The sequence below is a fragment of the Haliotis rufescens genome, unplaced genomic scaffold (assembly GCF_023055435.1).
Source record: "Haliotis rufescens isolate VD_foot unplaced genomic scaffold, xgHalRufe1.0.p SCAF_7, whole genome shotgun sequence".
Classification (NCBI taxonomy): Eukaryota; Metazoa; Mollusca; class Gastropoda; order Lepetellida; family Haliotidae; genus Haliotis; species Haliotis rufescens.
In genome coordinates this window covers 28,133,395-28,150,425 of record NW_025964361.1, presented here as the reverse complement: position 1 = coordinate 28,150,425, position 17,031 = coordinate 28,133,395, and the positions used below count along the sequence as shown (strand labels likewise).

The 17,031-nt window shown below is 38.0% G+C and overlaps 1 protein-coding gene across 3 annotated transcripts in view; it reads left to right on the top strand.

Moving 5' to 3' along the window:
* The first annotated feature begins 10,627 nt into the window (after positions 1–10,627).
* LOC124146967 (glutamate receptor-like) overlaps positions 10,628–17,031 on the top strand; it is a 40,528-nt gene continuing 34,124 nt past the window's right edge. For 2 of the 3 annotated variants that reach the window (XM_046517548.2, XM_046517549.2), the window contains exon 1: positions 10,630–11,239. In XM_046517548.2, coding sequence (XP_046373504.1) covers positions 11,173–11,239 — 67 coding nt within the window. In that variant the 5' untranslated portion in view covers positions 10,630–11,172. Of the gene's footprint in view, positions 11,240–17,031 lie in introns of all 3 variants that reach the window. The other variant, XM_046517550.2, reaches the window with a different exon arrangement.

The window sequence follows — 17,031 nt, the reverse complement described above, 5'->3', positions numbered from 1 at the left end:
ACTGTATAACACAAATTCAATCAGACTGGTCAACTCTGTATTCCTGTGTATGACACGAATTGCTACAGGTTTATATTACTCATTAGGCTGGTTGTATATACTAGGAGAGAAATTCCCGCTTGCGGACACTGATAATGATGGTATCAGATGGTATGTACTTAAAGGTATCCATCTTGTTGGTACATTAGGTTGTGGTGACTTCAGTGCAAGAGCCGGTAATAATGAGGATTGCATTGAAGAGAAATCAATTGTGATTCCCTGGGTGAAACTGAGTAAAACACATCTGTTCGTGACGATTATCTTCAAGACATTTCTATGCAGGACAGAATTGTAAGCACGCACGTGTTATTACTACTTTACCTGTGTTAACGTTGGTGTATACATATTGTTGAATAAGGACACAAAGTTATATAGATTTAAAACAACTTGTGTGTTGGTAAGTAAGTTGGTGTTAAGGCGCTTATAACAGTATTAAAAATATTTCACGGCTCGTCGGGTTGATGTTGGAGGAACGCCCGATGTGATGCGTGTCTTAGATGTTTACCTCTCTGGTGAAACCCATGAACACGGATAAGGTACTCACAATCCTAGAACTTGATAGGGGAACCGGGACTCCAACCCACGAACATAGGATTCTGGCGTGCCCAATGGGCGCAACATACGTATACATATAATTAATTGCAGGACCCAACATACTAAAGATAGATGTTTTACATATGTATCAAGGGTACAAGTTTCGTGGACTATTTTAGTACGTCATCAAACATGTTCCAAAATATCAGTGATTTAGTGTTCATTCTTGATCAGAGTCTGATAATCTACCTGGCTCTTGTGGTTCTGAGCGACCCAATGGCTTCCAAAACACGTCCAAACATTGATTGGGTCTCTCATTTAAGATTACTTATATTTAAAACTGGCACATGAGTGACCTGGTCACACTGCCTGGACGCTGCTTCTTGAAATGGTGTCCTACCTTCTGTTTATTGAAACTGGAATTTGTTCCTCATATCGAACTCTGTTGAAATGCTTGGCAGCATCTATGTTGATCCACATTAAATCATGTCGTTGTCAGAAAAAACTTGTCTTGGGACCTAGTGATGGCAATGTGTCCAAATGTGTGTCAGTGCACCGCTGTATCAGCGTTGCTAAAACTGGCAACTGCTGGTTTGCTTGTACTAGATTTTGCTTTTAGAAAAACTATTTCCTCGCTCCTATTATCGGGAACAGTGAAATTTGCCGTAGAGCTAATTTTGTGAAGTACGTGTTTTCAATTATGTATCTGGAAAGCCTTGAGGACATATTGGTTTAATGTTGTAAGGCGTCGTAAGACATTTTGGTGAACTGGGAAGAGAAAAGAACAAGCTCCAGTATTAACTCGAAAAATGTGAAGTTTTGCTTATAAAAAGTGATAAAAAAACCGCTGTATATTAAACTCCTATCCCCCACCCTCAACGGAAAATACAATGAAATAACAAAAAACAAATCAAAAGAAACAAAAAACAAACAACAAAACAACAATTAACAATTGAGCAAATACAGGCAACACACAAAATCAATATTAAAAACAACAACATTTAAATAAATGAAAAATAGATAACAAAGGAACGTGTCATGATCATGTTATCTATCTCACCAACTGTAAAATCCAATTCCCAACCTTCATTTTACTCATATATACCAAATGAAAAAGACTATTTCAAACTAAACAATAACCATAAATCTACGTTGTGCCATTTGGCGTTTCAGATGAATGCTATATTATTATCTGAACGGATTTCGATTATAAATAATAGCTTGAAACACATCCAGTTATGCATTTCATATCAAATTTTCATTTGTATAATGGAACATGCATCACAGAGACACATAGGCGTGTCGAAGTGTGCCAGTTAGACAGGAAATTGCCCCTTTGTCAAAACCTCCGTGTTATCGGACATGACAACTGCTTATGCCTTAGTTAAAGACGAATTCTGACCAAAAATATACTGTTGTCATTTGTAATAGACCGGTAGCGCTGCTAAGATTGGTACGGCACGCCACGTCCGTCCAACAGAAAACCAACAATCCATTTCCAACTTGCCAGATTTTGAGGTCAGACAGGTTCCAGTAAAAGTTTTCTTTTGAATTCTTATATTGATTTTCTGCATACAAGTAATTCGATTTTTTCAAGTTCTAGTTGCCTATCTTCTACTTGTTTGGTAGAATGGAATATTGTAGGGGAGAAGATACCGATCAACTGGCTTGCCATTACATGCACATTGGCTATCGTTTAAATGCCTTGGGAGTAGATGCAGCAACAGTGACGTCTATAATAAGATAACAGATCACTCGTTCCGTGATATGTATGCATTTTAAGTCCAATGTAAGGATGAATTATTGATTGAAGTGGAACAAAATAGGTCGTTTATATCGTAGTGGTTTGGGGGAAATAAGAAGGACATGTATATATCACCATGAGGTAGTGATTTATGCTGAACGCCACTTTAAACATTAGTTTACAAAGAACCATGTATATTTGCCTATTGTGTGGTAAGTTGAATATTCCCTTCATTACCTTGCCTTCATATTTATCTTGCAAATTGTTCTGCTACAGCAGAGTGAGTGAGGGAGTAGGATGTATCGCCGCATTGAACAGTATTTCAGTTATATCACGGCGTAAAAGCTTTGTGTGCGAGGAAAGCCTTATGTGAAGGTCTTAGACGTTTATCACGAGGTATGATGCTGCCAGGGATCATAATCAAGACGAATCGTGGAATTCAAACTCATGAATAATGTTCTGCGAATTGCAGCGTCTACGGCGATGAATCATCTATACCTCCGATGTCTACAAGTATTATGTCAGATGCATGTACTTGAAGTTATAAAAGTGCCCCCGTATGTATCGCAGTGGTTGTGGTTAGTTGTGTTAAGGAGCACAACATGACCACAAGTTTATGTAATGTTGTATATATTCATATATAACAGTCAGTTAGGTCGTTATCGCAGCGGTAGATGATCTATAGTGAAAATTCATTACACATTCATTGGTGTTGGTTGTTGTGGTATTGAATTGGTTAGTGGTTAACTTTTCATTAACCAGGTTGACATGCATGTTCAATGTGCGTAGTTTCAAATATACCTGTGCACTGTCCCACTGGAGGCAAGGTGCAGTGTCCCACTGGGGGCAAGGTGCACTGTCCCACTGGAGGCAAGGTGCACTGTCCCACTGGAGGCAAGTCCCGTTTTAGTGAGAATCCTGACGTGTGCCGTCGTGTTTAAGCGTGCTGTACAGCAGAATGGAGGAATAACGTCACTCAATCACTTTGTCGTCGTCACTTAATACATGGAGACAACGAAAAAATGCCACAAGTACAAGTGCCTTTTGAGATCAACGTATGACCTCAACATAGCTAACAATGATTTGTAAAGTGACAGAAAGTGGACGGTTGTCTCTACACTGACGTTGACTAATGTTACAAGTATTCTCATCCAAACGTAGCTCAGGGGCAGAAATAGTAATTAGAACATTAACGCTAGTCAAAATATCCCCACATGAATCGTGGTGATTTAATGTCTATTCACCCGCTGGAGGAAAATAAATGGAGATAATGAGATGATATCCATTTTGATCTAATAAATCATAATACTGTCTGAGCTGGCAAGAATGTCAACAATATATAGAATGTTGTATATAAATTGATTATAGTTCCCATTCATAGTCATTACTGTCCTTGTGTTGTGGAGAACTGCTATGGGGAATCAATTGGTGCGGATGGTTTTGGGAAATTCATGTAGTGATGAAGGTCACAATCGGGCATGGTTATTACCGGTACTTCAACTGTACTTATCGGGGATATTGCTAACGCGAGTCCATACGTTGTGCGTCTGCAAAGTGTTCTGCATTACATAGCATTGGCATTGATAATGGAGCACATTATATGTGTAGGAGATTATTTCCCATAAAATAGTGAAGAACGGTGGTTTCATGAAGACGGTTTCGTCAAGATTCCTAATGACAAAATCAAGGGGTTTGAAGTCACCGCTACACGTGGCGAGTGAGTGTATTTGAGTCTATATTATGAGTCGTTGCATATTCGGTTGATGTGGGAGGGAAGCCGGAAGTGACGCTAACAGTGTAATTCATTTAAGAATAGATTCATTAAAAATGATAGATAATAATCAGTAATATTTTATAACAAAATAGACTAATTTCATTAAAATGATAACATGAAACATGTGTAAAAATGGAAGCCATATTCACACGAACATGTGTTTCCATTTAGGGTAGAGTTCCCTTGAATTATCAATAATTCAAATAGACATGCAATTGAATTCAGGAACTGTTCCAAGCGTACTTTTGAACTTTTGCCTACATACTCATTAAGCAGGTAGAAGTTGGTGCAAAGCTCAACCACAATGATAATATTTATCATGTAATTGTAACGTAATTCAATTAGATATCTCCACGTCAACCGAATCATACAGTCACAATTCAGATAATACCGACAGAAGTGTAAATCAATGCATTGAAGAGAACGGCCATCCTTATGGCGCCTGCGATATTACATGCACTAAACACCATGATCGAAGGTTCCAAAAGAAGATCAAAGAGGTCGTGTACGTCGAGCCAAGCCGCCGTAATGCCAGTGCATGCAGATTGCCACATTGTTTAATTCAATAAACAGGGCCGAAGTCATTGGCGTATCTGACAATGTGAAAGCTACACGATTTTCACGTTTGCGGGAACTGCTAGAAAATTAGATTTAATGTAATTGTATTGCTGTTTTAGAAAAACATATTTTTTGTAGTTTAACGTAATGCTATTTTTTGTGTTATAGATTTTTTAGGATCACTTTTTTGTTCTGGGATCCTTTCTCAATTCGTGTGGAATTTCTAGCCTTTGATTATCCGTCGGGGGCACCGATAAATGTAACTGTAGACCTTGATTTTTATAACCGGCATGTTCATATGGTAACATTATGCTTATAACTTTAGCCGTGGAGGTATGTGTAACGACTAAACATATTCAATAGGTTATAATTATTCTGTTAAATTCTCCCAACATTATTTATATGAAGTCAAGTGCTGGATACATATTGTAGGTTCGAATACAACGTCAACAATTAGCCTGTCTCATCGAGACAATGTATCTGAAAATCTGCGTGATGCATATATCAAAGATAAAAAATACAGGTTATCACACTTGTGTGACACTTGTGTGTTTGGGGATATTAAATATGTTGTATTACGAATAAACATTTTGTATTTAGCTAGCCCAGGCTCGCGTAATACAAAGTTTATATCAACAGAGGCTATTTACCATCCTAAAATACACACGCGGGATAAACTGTAGCTACCTATGTATCCTTGAAAAATTGGTGTTTTGCCTGTACGTATGTTTTTTAAAAATAACAGGTTTCAGTTGACAATTGACGATTATCATTGTCCGACTGACTAATCCCTTCTCTTCTGACTTAATACATATCCGCACCTACCAGGAAAACTTGCAATTTTAGGTGCCGTTTGTGAGAGATAAAAATAAGTTTATCGACGTTAGAAATTAAGAATGACATTATACGATAAAGAGTGAGTGAGTGAGTTAATGCTTTACGTCACATCGGCAATATTTCAGCCATATCGTGACGAATACGATACAGAGGTTACCACTCTTGTGTGTTTGTGGATGGTTAATATGCTGTATTAGGAATAAACTTTATGATATACATTTATTCATAATACAGATGGATGCAAATAAACGTGTTCTCATTGCAAAAACAATTAACGTATTCTCATTGCAAACAAAAGTACCATCTTAAACAGTTTCATACTAATGTGTGATGATCGATCAGAGAAAGGTGTGTAATCGATTGTTTGTTTGTTGTTTACACGACAATATTCCAGTTATATGACATGGTCTGTAAAATAATCGAATCTGGACCAGACAATCCAGTAATTGACATCATGAGCATCGATCCACGCAATTGGGATACGATGACATGTATCAACCAAGTCAGCGAGCCTGACCACCCGATCCCGTTAGTCGCCTCTTACGACAAGCATAGTCGCCTTTTACGGCAAGCATGGGTTGCTGAAGACCTATTCCACCCCGGATCTTTACAGGTCGTGTGTAATCGTACCCGGGCGGTATTGATCTCATCACATGCAGCCATTTGCTTTTTCACTGCAGCTATCTACACCCGGTTTGACGATTTACAGGTCGCTGAGGACTACATAGTACACACGTACATATTTTATTCCTAATAATAGATATTAGCTGTGCGAAAACACACGAGGGTAGTAGTAACTTGATCATGTAATATCATCTTTAAAACAACAGCTACGTAAAGCGAAGTATCACTCCCTAAAATATGGTAAAGGACCGCGTATTAAGACAATGGCAGGGCAATGCCCAATTTATGATGTGAACAAATGATTTGTAGCCATATTTGTTGACAGAAACACACACACACACACACACACACACACACACACACACACACACACACACACACACACACACACACACACACACACACACACACACACACACACAAACGCACGTACACACATACACACATATAGTGGCCATTATCAACACTTATTGGAGGCGCTAGGCAATAGTTTATTGAGCAAAAGGTCATAGCATCGATTAAGTTTATTAAGGTTATTAAGGTAACTTCAATGGTATATGTATTGAATCGTTATACCAAGTTTATCTTATTAGTTTATCGTATTGATAACACAATCATGCAATTGTAAAACAAAGCTTCAACCCTCACTCATGTTTCTTTCAAAGATATAAATTCCTTCACCTTTGTAGAAAGCAAAATGTACAGTCTATTGGTGACAGCATGCAAGCACACTCGGCATTTGCTGGAGGAAAAATGAACATAATGGATGCGTTACTGGGTTATTACAAATTTACTGACTTCCATAGAGAAAGTAGCTTCAGGTCATGTGTATTGATTGGCTCTCTCTACCTGTCAAACGTAAAGAAAAAAACTGTCACTTCGTAATAGGGTTAGATAGACGAGACCGTGTAACGTAAGTACAGATCATTGAAAAATCTGAAGCGAAATAATTGCACAACGTTGTAGTAAGACACTGTCTCCAGTACAAGAGTGCCTTGGAGTCCGCGTTGACACGTTGTCATTTCTTTATATGAAGGGCAATATCTGGAGGTTGATTGAAAATGTCAACGCCGTAGGTGTACTCATATCTTACACGCAATAGATGGATAGTGTGGCGTCAAACATAATATTTACCCCCATTTTCTTAATATGTGGGTAAATTGTGAATTGTTTTGGTGATCAGTGAAACTATAGTCCTGTATAATCGTTCTATAAAGGTGTTTTGTTCCCTCTTTACTCCTCTCTATGTTGACATGGTTCCTACGACATAAGAGAGATGCCAAAAAGAATACCCAAAGGACGACTTTCAATTTTCTTACCACTGGGGGCGACAGCAATCAGCTTTTGTCACCAGGATCTGTATACTTGGTCGGACTTCCCACATGGCTAGGGCATTTCATTATCACGCTTCTGTGTACTCCTGTCTGATTAATGTTAAAATGCTTGGCACTTGGTGAACAGCAGCATTCATTTGCAAGTTGCATGGGTAGCAAAGTTCCAGTAAGGAATGACGCAAAGCGTTCTGTTAAAATGTTCCATCACCATTACCGGTATGCCCTGGGAATGGTTGGAAAATGTGCAGAAGAAATGACTCTGAGACTCATCTTCAGCACATCGATTTCACATGTACAGGAGAAATGGAATTGTGGCAATTTAGACTTTGGTGCATTACGGTTGAGAAAAGGATGAAGAATTTGTCTAGTTTAAATAACATGTGAGCGTCTGAAAATTTCGTTCAGGAGCACATGCCCTGCACCACGTGACACTGAAATCACTACGATTAAATGTGAACCACAATCCATCATTGCAAATTAAAAAAGGCATCATTCGCCCTGCACGATCACAAATTATGGTGACATTGAAACACTATTTATCGTCATTTCCGGCTGTGAGGAAGCTGACGAATTTCAGGAGCAGATAGGGGCTATATTAACTCAGACATCCTTAACCGTAGTTAAACTGGTATGAAATTAAAACTGAACAGTCAGAAGCTGAGCTACATAATTTTTATTTACCCCAAAGTTAGGTCTTCTCTGGCACGCTTATATCTGCAGAAGGCAGAGTTGAATTAATAATAATAATAATAATAATAATAATAATAATAATAATAATCAATAACAATTATGATAATAATAATAATTATAATAATAATTATGTCGGTGTTGATTTTGTTGATTGTTCTGTACCGCTGGACGGTACAGAAATGAGTGTCAACCAAGCGAAGTGCCATATGAAATCGGCCCAGACTCAGTTTTTAAAGGATAGGCTTTCTGAACGACCACTGCATCGAGTTTATGTGCAGTGTGTGGAGAAGATCAGCAATCCTGCAGAGTCCTTCGCTTGGATGAAGTCGTCTGGCCTGAAAAGTGACACAGAAGGCTTTATGTTTGCTGCTCATCAGGACCAGTCACTTCCAAGTCGAAACCGTCAATGTGTGATTTTGCATCAAAATGTGAATATGAAATGTAGATTATGTAATGAATTTAATGAGACTGTCCAACACATTGTAAGTGGATGCCCAGCTTTGGCACAAAGGCAGGATCTTATCACCGTCTTCGCCTTGCTTATGGTTTTGACACAGCGGTCCATCCCGGAATATGTAGAGGGCGTCATTGAAAATGATGGATACAAATTTCTTTGGAATAGGCCCGTACACGGCCTAAGACCGATCCACTGATGTGATTGACAATCATCCGGGAAAACATGGCAAATACGCTTGCATCCCAAGTACTAAGTTGCCGGACTCCCCTTTGTTCCCGGTGCCTTAGGTTTGTTACCTACAAATCTGTTGACTGACATTGGGAGAGTACCCGGGATTACCGCCAGGAATACAGCCCTTCTGACAACCTGGGTAATGCAGAAGGATGGGTTTGACTAGGCAGCGCTTCCTGGGAGAAGTCATAGTGATGGCCTTGATGGCAAACGTATAATAATTGCATCTATTCTTGAACACGTGATTATGACCGACAATGTGCCTCTTACATCTGTTATTTATAGTGCGCGATGTCATCCAATACGCATCAACTTTCTGCCATGCAGTGCTCAATGTGTGTCATGGCAACCATAATGCAGATGACATCCAGTCCTAACTGTGCGTGATGGCAAACACAATGCATCTGTGATCCAGTACTAATTGTGCGTGATGGCAAACACAATGCATCTGTGATCCAGTACTAATTGTTTGTGATGACAATCATAATGCATCTGTGATTCAGTACTATTTGTGTGTGAATGCAGATTCGCTCTTGATTTCATCAAAGGGGGTGAGTGAGTTTGGTTTGACTCCGCTTTTAGCAATATTCCAGCAATTTCACGGCGGGGAACACCAGAAATGGGCATCACACATTCTACCTATTTCGGAAATCGAGGCGGTGTCTTCTGCGTGACGAGCGATTGCTTTAACCACTAGGCTACCCGACCGCCCATCATCAAAGTGGTAAATGTTTCATTACATTTATAAATATCATTATTATGTTTGAGCTTTGCACTAGCTTCACATCACATCCATATGATAACACATGCTCGTATGAATATTGCTTTCTTTTTATTCAGGTTATAGAAATGCGTCCCAACGTTTATCACATTTTACAGACTATATTATGAACCATCGCTGTTAATAAATCTGTTCCTGAGTGTGTTGAGCTGTAAACATCTAAGTCAATCATCACCTCGGCTTCCCTGTCAGATTAACCTAGTATCCCACGATGTAAATGCAATACTGATCAAAGTGGCATTAAACCCCAAACACCCACCCAATTCTATTTATTATTCCCCCTGTGTTTGATAAAACGTTTAACAAATTCTGTGATATTGGTATACCAAAAGTACCAATTTAGAAATAAATTCATTTTGTATGTGTTAATTTATCATGTAGTATATTTAAAAGATACATAAAAAATATAAACACATATTCTTCATTCACCTGAATATATCAAATGCTTTAAGTAATGTCATGTCATGAACACGTTTAGTGAGCTACCGTATAACGAAATTAACCTTTGTATTTACTATCCAGAAGGTATGTAGCAAACACATATACAAAATATGAACTAAGATATAATCCGTAATACATTTTTTCAAATAACACCACAGAGAGAAAAAGTAGATTCCTGGATACATGGAATCACTGACCCTACGACGTCAGCATTATTTAGACTGCGGTAGGAAAGGAATTCAGTGCAATTATACCTCAGCGTAATGTCGTGTTAAAGTCATTGTCCTACACATTTATGCTGAATGTATTATGCTATTTGTTAACATATGAACGCTTTATTATCGTAGGGAAATGAGGAAGAACGAACCTACAAGAACCCAAGAGGGCTGTGATGCATTTTAATGAAAGTAAGTTGTTTGTCCAAGTCATCCCCAAATGACAATTGCGTTTTAGAAAACGTTTGTCGTCACTCAACCTGTCAGATGTTTAGTTTTTACGCTTCACGGGGTATGAATGCCTTAGAGGAAAGAAAGTTGTCAAACAGGCAGAACTTTATGGCATTTGGTTCAGGAATCCATGGTTTCCATTTCATCATTTCCACACCTCGCGGACTCCCGATCACAAGAATTGTCTAAAAACCACATTAATATTTTATAGTTAACGGTTCGTACGGGAGTCGGGCCTGAGAGACTGGCGAGGGAGATCCAATTTGCTTTCCAACGTGTCATGCGTTCCTCTTTGCCATAATGGAGAATGTTGGTGGCTGGATGGAGCACTCTTGGACTAAATTGATTATTTGTGCATCGCATACTCTCCGCGGATAATTTGCCAACTGATGGCTAGGTCTGTATCTGAAAAGCCTTTGTGCTTATGCTGAGGCAAAATGTCTCTTCAAAAGTTGGATTCTGAATAAAATCGCGCCCTTCTTCTGTCCATGGACGACCAAAAACAAAGAAAGATGACAGCATCGGAGGTCCTCGGGTGATCGCGCGATCTAAAGCCTTGAAATCCTGAGGATTTGATCAGAGCGTACCGATAGACTCTCGCAAACTCTCTTCTCGTCTCACTGTTGGCTACGCCGCCATATTGGCAGCGCTTCCATAGGCCTCCAGTTCAGACTTTGACAAAATGTTTTCATTTTCAATTCTGTGGATTTTTCTTGCGGGAGCTTGGGCGAAATATCAGCTGCCTGTGGGTGAGTCAATAAGTAATCTAATTCATGTGTTTTCTTGGTTCTAATTTAATGATGGTTCTATTTTCCGATGGGGAAATTGTTATTTAATAGCACCATTAAAAGTTTGTCCCCATATTCGTGTAAATCCTAGGAATCATTTAATCGTTGTGATGGAATTAATGCTGTGATTTCGAGTTACTGCAGTCTGTAATGTCTTCTTTTTTAGTTTCAAATCTTGTTTTGGGGAACTCTTTCTGTGCTTGTTTGTGAAAGAACACCTCTTTCACTGTCACAAAGCAAAGATGATGGTCATTTCGTTGAAACCATAACGTTACATCATAACTGTTAAATAATTGAGTATCCTATTTTAGATAATATTTGTAAATAAGGGTGTGATAAATGTTTAACGTTAGTATAAGGTACATGTATATAGTTCAATGTTTGCATGCTATTACACAAAAAGTAATGGTCCTCGTCGACGCTTCCAAACAAGGGATATATACTTTTGCATTTTAGCATCAACGAAGAAATATGTTATATTATCAACCTACGCGGGTGTACATGTAAGTTTATAATGATTTATTTAAAATGCATAATTCTCTCAATTAGATAATTCCAACGGACAATAACAGACATATGATACCCCAAAACGGTCGAATATTAATTTTATATTTCTGAATGCAATAATATTTCTTAAGACAAAATTTAAATAGTGTTTGTGTGGAAGTCAAAACATTTAATGGAAGAAGGGAGATAACTCCAGTATGACTTCATGACTTCTGAGGATATCAGATGCTTAACAGATTATCGATTTCTCACAGATAAAAGCTTTTACATGTGCCTTGAATCCTCCGTTCGTTTTTTATTTCATATATAAATATATAGTAATTGTATCCATGTTGCACTTTAACTAATTATTAGCGCAATATTAACGTTCAAAAACTTCAACCGTCATGTTTTTAGAGGGTTACTTAAAAAAACAATGTACACTTTGGTATCAAGCATAAACATGTACAGTGAATACTAAATAAGGATGTTCAATATGTGTATTCCATGAATAAAAACGCGACATGGAAACTGTCTTTACAAATTACAGATGTAAGAATTGTATATGAGATATACATGTCCATGTTATTGAATGGTTTTTGCAATTTGAATTATCAGGACATGTGGAGAAACAGTTACAGGTGCACCTACACGACTAATAGCAGGTGCTACTGACATATGCATGTCCATCCATTTACCAAACACCTGCCTTCTTCACGCTATTCTTCGGTAACTGATCTGTTACTGACACTGACACTGACACTGGATACCAAGAACTCAAACGTCACTGTTTGGAGAGCAGAATAAACTAGTGCCTTTGTTGTAGACTATACTTCGTTATAATATGTGACTGTTATACATATAGGCATACATACAACATACACGACAACACTTAATACTGATTGCAACCCAAGACCTAAGCCTCGTTTCATTTTCGTTCTCAGGTAGGGTGGCCTTACTCTTACATGTACTGTGAGTGAGATCAGTTGGAGTTGCCGTGTCTCCAACAGGGTATCGTTAGTTGTAGCTTGTCTAATGTACCTATAATTTACACTGTAACTTGAGGGAACATCTGCAAATGCTAACGTATGTTTTGAAAATATTGTTTTATGCGCTCTGAAACGCAGTTTCAATCAGATCTTCTACTGTCAAATTTGAAATGAATCTTGGATAATATTTTATGAACACTTACATATTCAATATACAATTTTAAATTAAAAACATGAAACATTGAAACCACATTAGAACTGCGGTAAGCTCTTGCTTTGTACAAATGGTCTTAAAAAACGTCATTGAATATGTTGGACCATGATGAACAGTGGTGAAAACGTTCACTTCCGAAGGCATCCGAGTAGATGTTGATAGCACAGTAGATGCGTATGTCAGACATAGTCCTGTTTAATGTAAGAGAGGCCTTACGACCAAGCCCTTGCTCAAGGAAGGCACCACATTGTTAATAGTCTACCGTTAACACTGTAATCTGCCGCAATGGGTGAGGAATGACAAAGTGAAAACGTCAGTGACTAAGGTATATCTCATCAAAACTTTGTGACAATAAAATGCAGGGTTTCTACAGGCGACTGCATACAGATAGAATTCAGCTCAAGTGCCGTCAGAACACATTACAAAATACTTAAACGCCTCCACAGAAAGTAACAATGTGATATATGTTCACGCTGTAATTGAGTTTGTCGCAAAAAGAAAAATTACTGTGTGTAGCATCTTCATGTATATGGGTGTTGATGGATAAATATGCCCGTAGCAGTTCCTTTGCGCAATAATATGTTTTATATGCTTCTAATTAAATAACATCAGTTTTTATTCCTTTTGGAATGCGCCTCTGCAATGTACATATATGCATGTCAAATACCTGGATAGTTTTGTGTTCAAGTTTTGGCAGCCCCAGAACTAGTCAACACCTTACGAGCCACCAAACAGAGAAAAGAAAACAGTGAAACCTAAATCAATGTATCAAAATATTTGCATAAAAACAGAAAGCAATTCCAGTTCAGCAACGTCAGTGCCCATGTTCAAGGATACAAGTGGAATTGACACAAACTACTTCAAATGTTACATCAAACTTGTAATCTACAGTGTAGAATCAAACTTGTAAAACCTAATTCAAAGACATGCTTCACTTTGATGTAAAAAGAGCTGCTCTTGAAGTTGGAAGGTTAAATGTTGAACCTTTTCTTAGGATGGCGAAATGAGTTGACTTCAATCTTCTACAATCTGATAGGATTTGTATCTAATTTGACTGTGAAATTGCTGTACTTTCTGCAATCACACATGACCCTGACTGTGAATCCGCGGATCACATTAAAGATCAGCCTGAAGACGCCAGTGTCCTTTTACTGAAGCACCTACTCGTTTAGTTAATATTTGTTTTAGAACGTACGCTTATTGGAACTCGAATATAAACTTCAAAGAAATTGCGTAACAGTACGTAACATAACACGTATTTTTCTCTTGAAGTGTTTCTTTGCGTGTATTTTAATACACGCACAGAAACTCTGCTTCACAAACATGACCTTAGAATGAACGTTGCTATATATGAACCGTATTTGGTTTTTGACGCCAGTGCCAACATTGACAATTATATTTTCGATAACCCGAAGTAAAAAGGTCATAATATGATATAATATTAGCATGTGTGACTGTCGCAGTGACATTGTCTCGCTTTAATGCAATAAGAAACATGGCGAGATGTATGTATGATATGGGAGTGCAGAATTCGCATGGGTTACTTTAGTATGTATAAAACAAACATAACAACATAGATTATCAATAATTCTTATTTAACGTCACTCAAAGAAATTGTTATCATATATGTACGAATATGCCAAACCAACTTACCCAGGAATATGTCACGGTGACGATATTCTGTTTACGATTTCTTACTTTATAGGTATTTTGTATTTAAATTTCATAGCATGCTTTTAATCCACACACAACTTAAAATAAGTGCATAGTAAGTAAGTGTAATGCCGTCATAAGTTTAGAACAGATTACATAAGAAATCCCAAGGAAGATGTATTTTTAAAATAGATATCCGTATGATACTGGGAAAAAAAGAGTATAATAAGCAATGTACATATTTCGTATGTATGCATCCTATTATGGAAGTGACGTAACCTTAGATGACCATGGAACCTGAATCACAAATACATGTACCTGGACTATCCGAAGTCCCGCCTGCAAACTATGTTTAATGTGAGGTAACGCTTGAAATTAATAAAAAGAAGATTCATTGATGTCATTGTAATTATTCTGGTGTGACGACATTAAATTGTATAGCCTAGTCACTGGTTGGGTGTGTTTTTCTTTTCAAATGCATCTTGTCTTAAGAACATCGCCCAATACAATGCCGTGAATACTAGTTTTCATCTAGATTAGCCATCAATACTTGAAAAGAAGATAATAGCTAAGTCTAAAATAAGTCTAAAATATTTCTAATACATAGTATGGCCTCCAAATATAACATTTGTGTTATTGTTATTGTAGTATAAAAATATACAAAGGCAAAAAATAATTGATAAAAATGGCACTATGATTTACACAGAGAAACATTAAAGCGCTTTGTGGAACCGAATTCATTTGGTGGGATCTGACCTCAAATGGCGGTTCTATTCTATATTCATGACAATCAAGAAATCTAATAATCCAGCAGTATTATTGCTGGATATTTTTCTCCTTTATGCGTCAATGTCTCCCTTTAGTGCGCGGGTGCCACATCAACCACCATTCCCCTGCGAAGGCATTCTTGTTAGATAAAGACACACTGACCCCAAGCTCGCTTCTTCACTACCGTCAAGAATATCGAGTGGATTACCACCGCCACACAAGGACAGGCCCTCATGGGCACGCTGCTTGTTAGCGCTCAGTCAAAATTTGCATGTTTGTATTTAACAATGGCTAACATCTCCTTACTGGCGATCGCGTATCTGTGCCTGTGTTGGGATTTAGAAGTCGTAATGATCACCTATAGGAGGTATTGATCTGACTATTTACACCAATTATGAGAGCCTGGGAGATCGATAATATGAGGGGAGGGAAGACGGTTGGCTATTTGTGTGCAGGGATGGCTGTTGGGGGATGCTGAGTCCTACGGGAGTTTATTGCCTGCACTAGACGTTCTTCTTCCTCGGAGAGTGGGTGGAATAGGACCTTTGGAATTTTATGGTCTTTTAGTAGAAACTAATTAGATTTTTATTCCGTATCCGAGATTCATTTCGTCGACTTCTTACTCAGATGTGCAGCCGGCATTTTAATTTGATGTTGGAATGCTGTGAAAGTCTCCTCGAAACTTAATTAGAAAAACTAGATGAGATCTTTTGGGACTAAGGATAAGTTATGCTTTGAAGGATGTTTTCCCTCAGAACGTCTTGGAAGTTTGTAACCTGGTCTCAGTTAAGGGAATGCAATAAGACCCTTGTTTGTCAAATGATTATATTAGTAAATTAATTAAAGCTGTTTCAGTTGACAGGAACATCTCGACATGTGTGATTAGCCATGTGTGTTAAATCGTTCTGAAAATGAAGCAATAATGCAGTAATACTCTCCAGCGATACAAACACATTCCAGGTCAAAATTCGACCATAATGTTGAAACCTTGAACATTATGGCAGCACACAGGCAGCCTGGGAACCATCAACCCAGATGTCAGTGTAATGGAATACTAATGAGTAACTCAATTACATATCTTTGCATTACTTCTGAGTCTCTAAAACTAATAACATGTTTGGGGGAGCCATGTGTTCCTCTTCTGAAGCCGAGGGGAGCTTTGGGTCTATACATCATGAATCATCTGCATATCCTCGCCATGACCGGTCACAGCACTCGAGCTTGTCGTCCATTTGTCATGATCAGAGCTTTGCTTCCTGGGAATTAAGTTCTCTGGCATAACTTTATCACACAGCGTGTTTGATTTTAGCAGGAATATATTGATGCAGCTAATTTGATTTCTTGCTTTGTTTGCATCTCCCGTCAAGCTGGGCAAAGAGTGTGTTGATTATTGTATTGATTTTATGTTTCAAAGGGGTTGTTCCAATTCTTTTCCTTTTTTTAATCAATATCTTTTACTCTTTCTGTTTCTGGTTTAAGTATATTTCCAGGTGATCGGCTACATGTGGAACGTTACGCCATGTGTGTTCTTATTCTGGATGTTCGTATGGGTAATGCGGCGTTAAATATCATTCAAGCACTTGTACTTTCATTGCTTTACAACAAATCACGAGGAAATCATTTATTGTCGATGGTATTTGAGA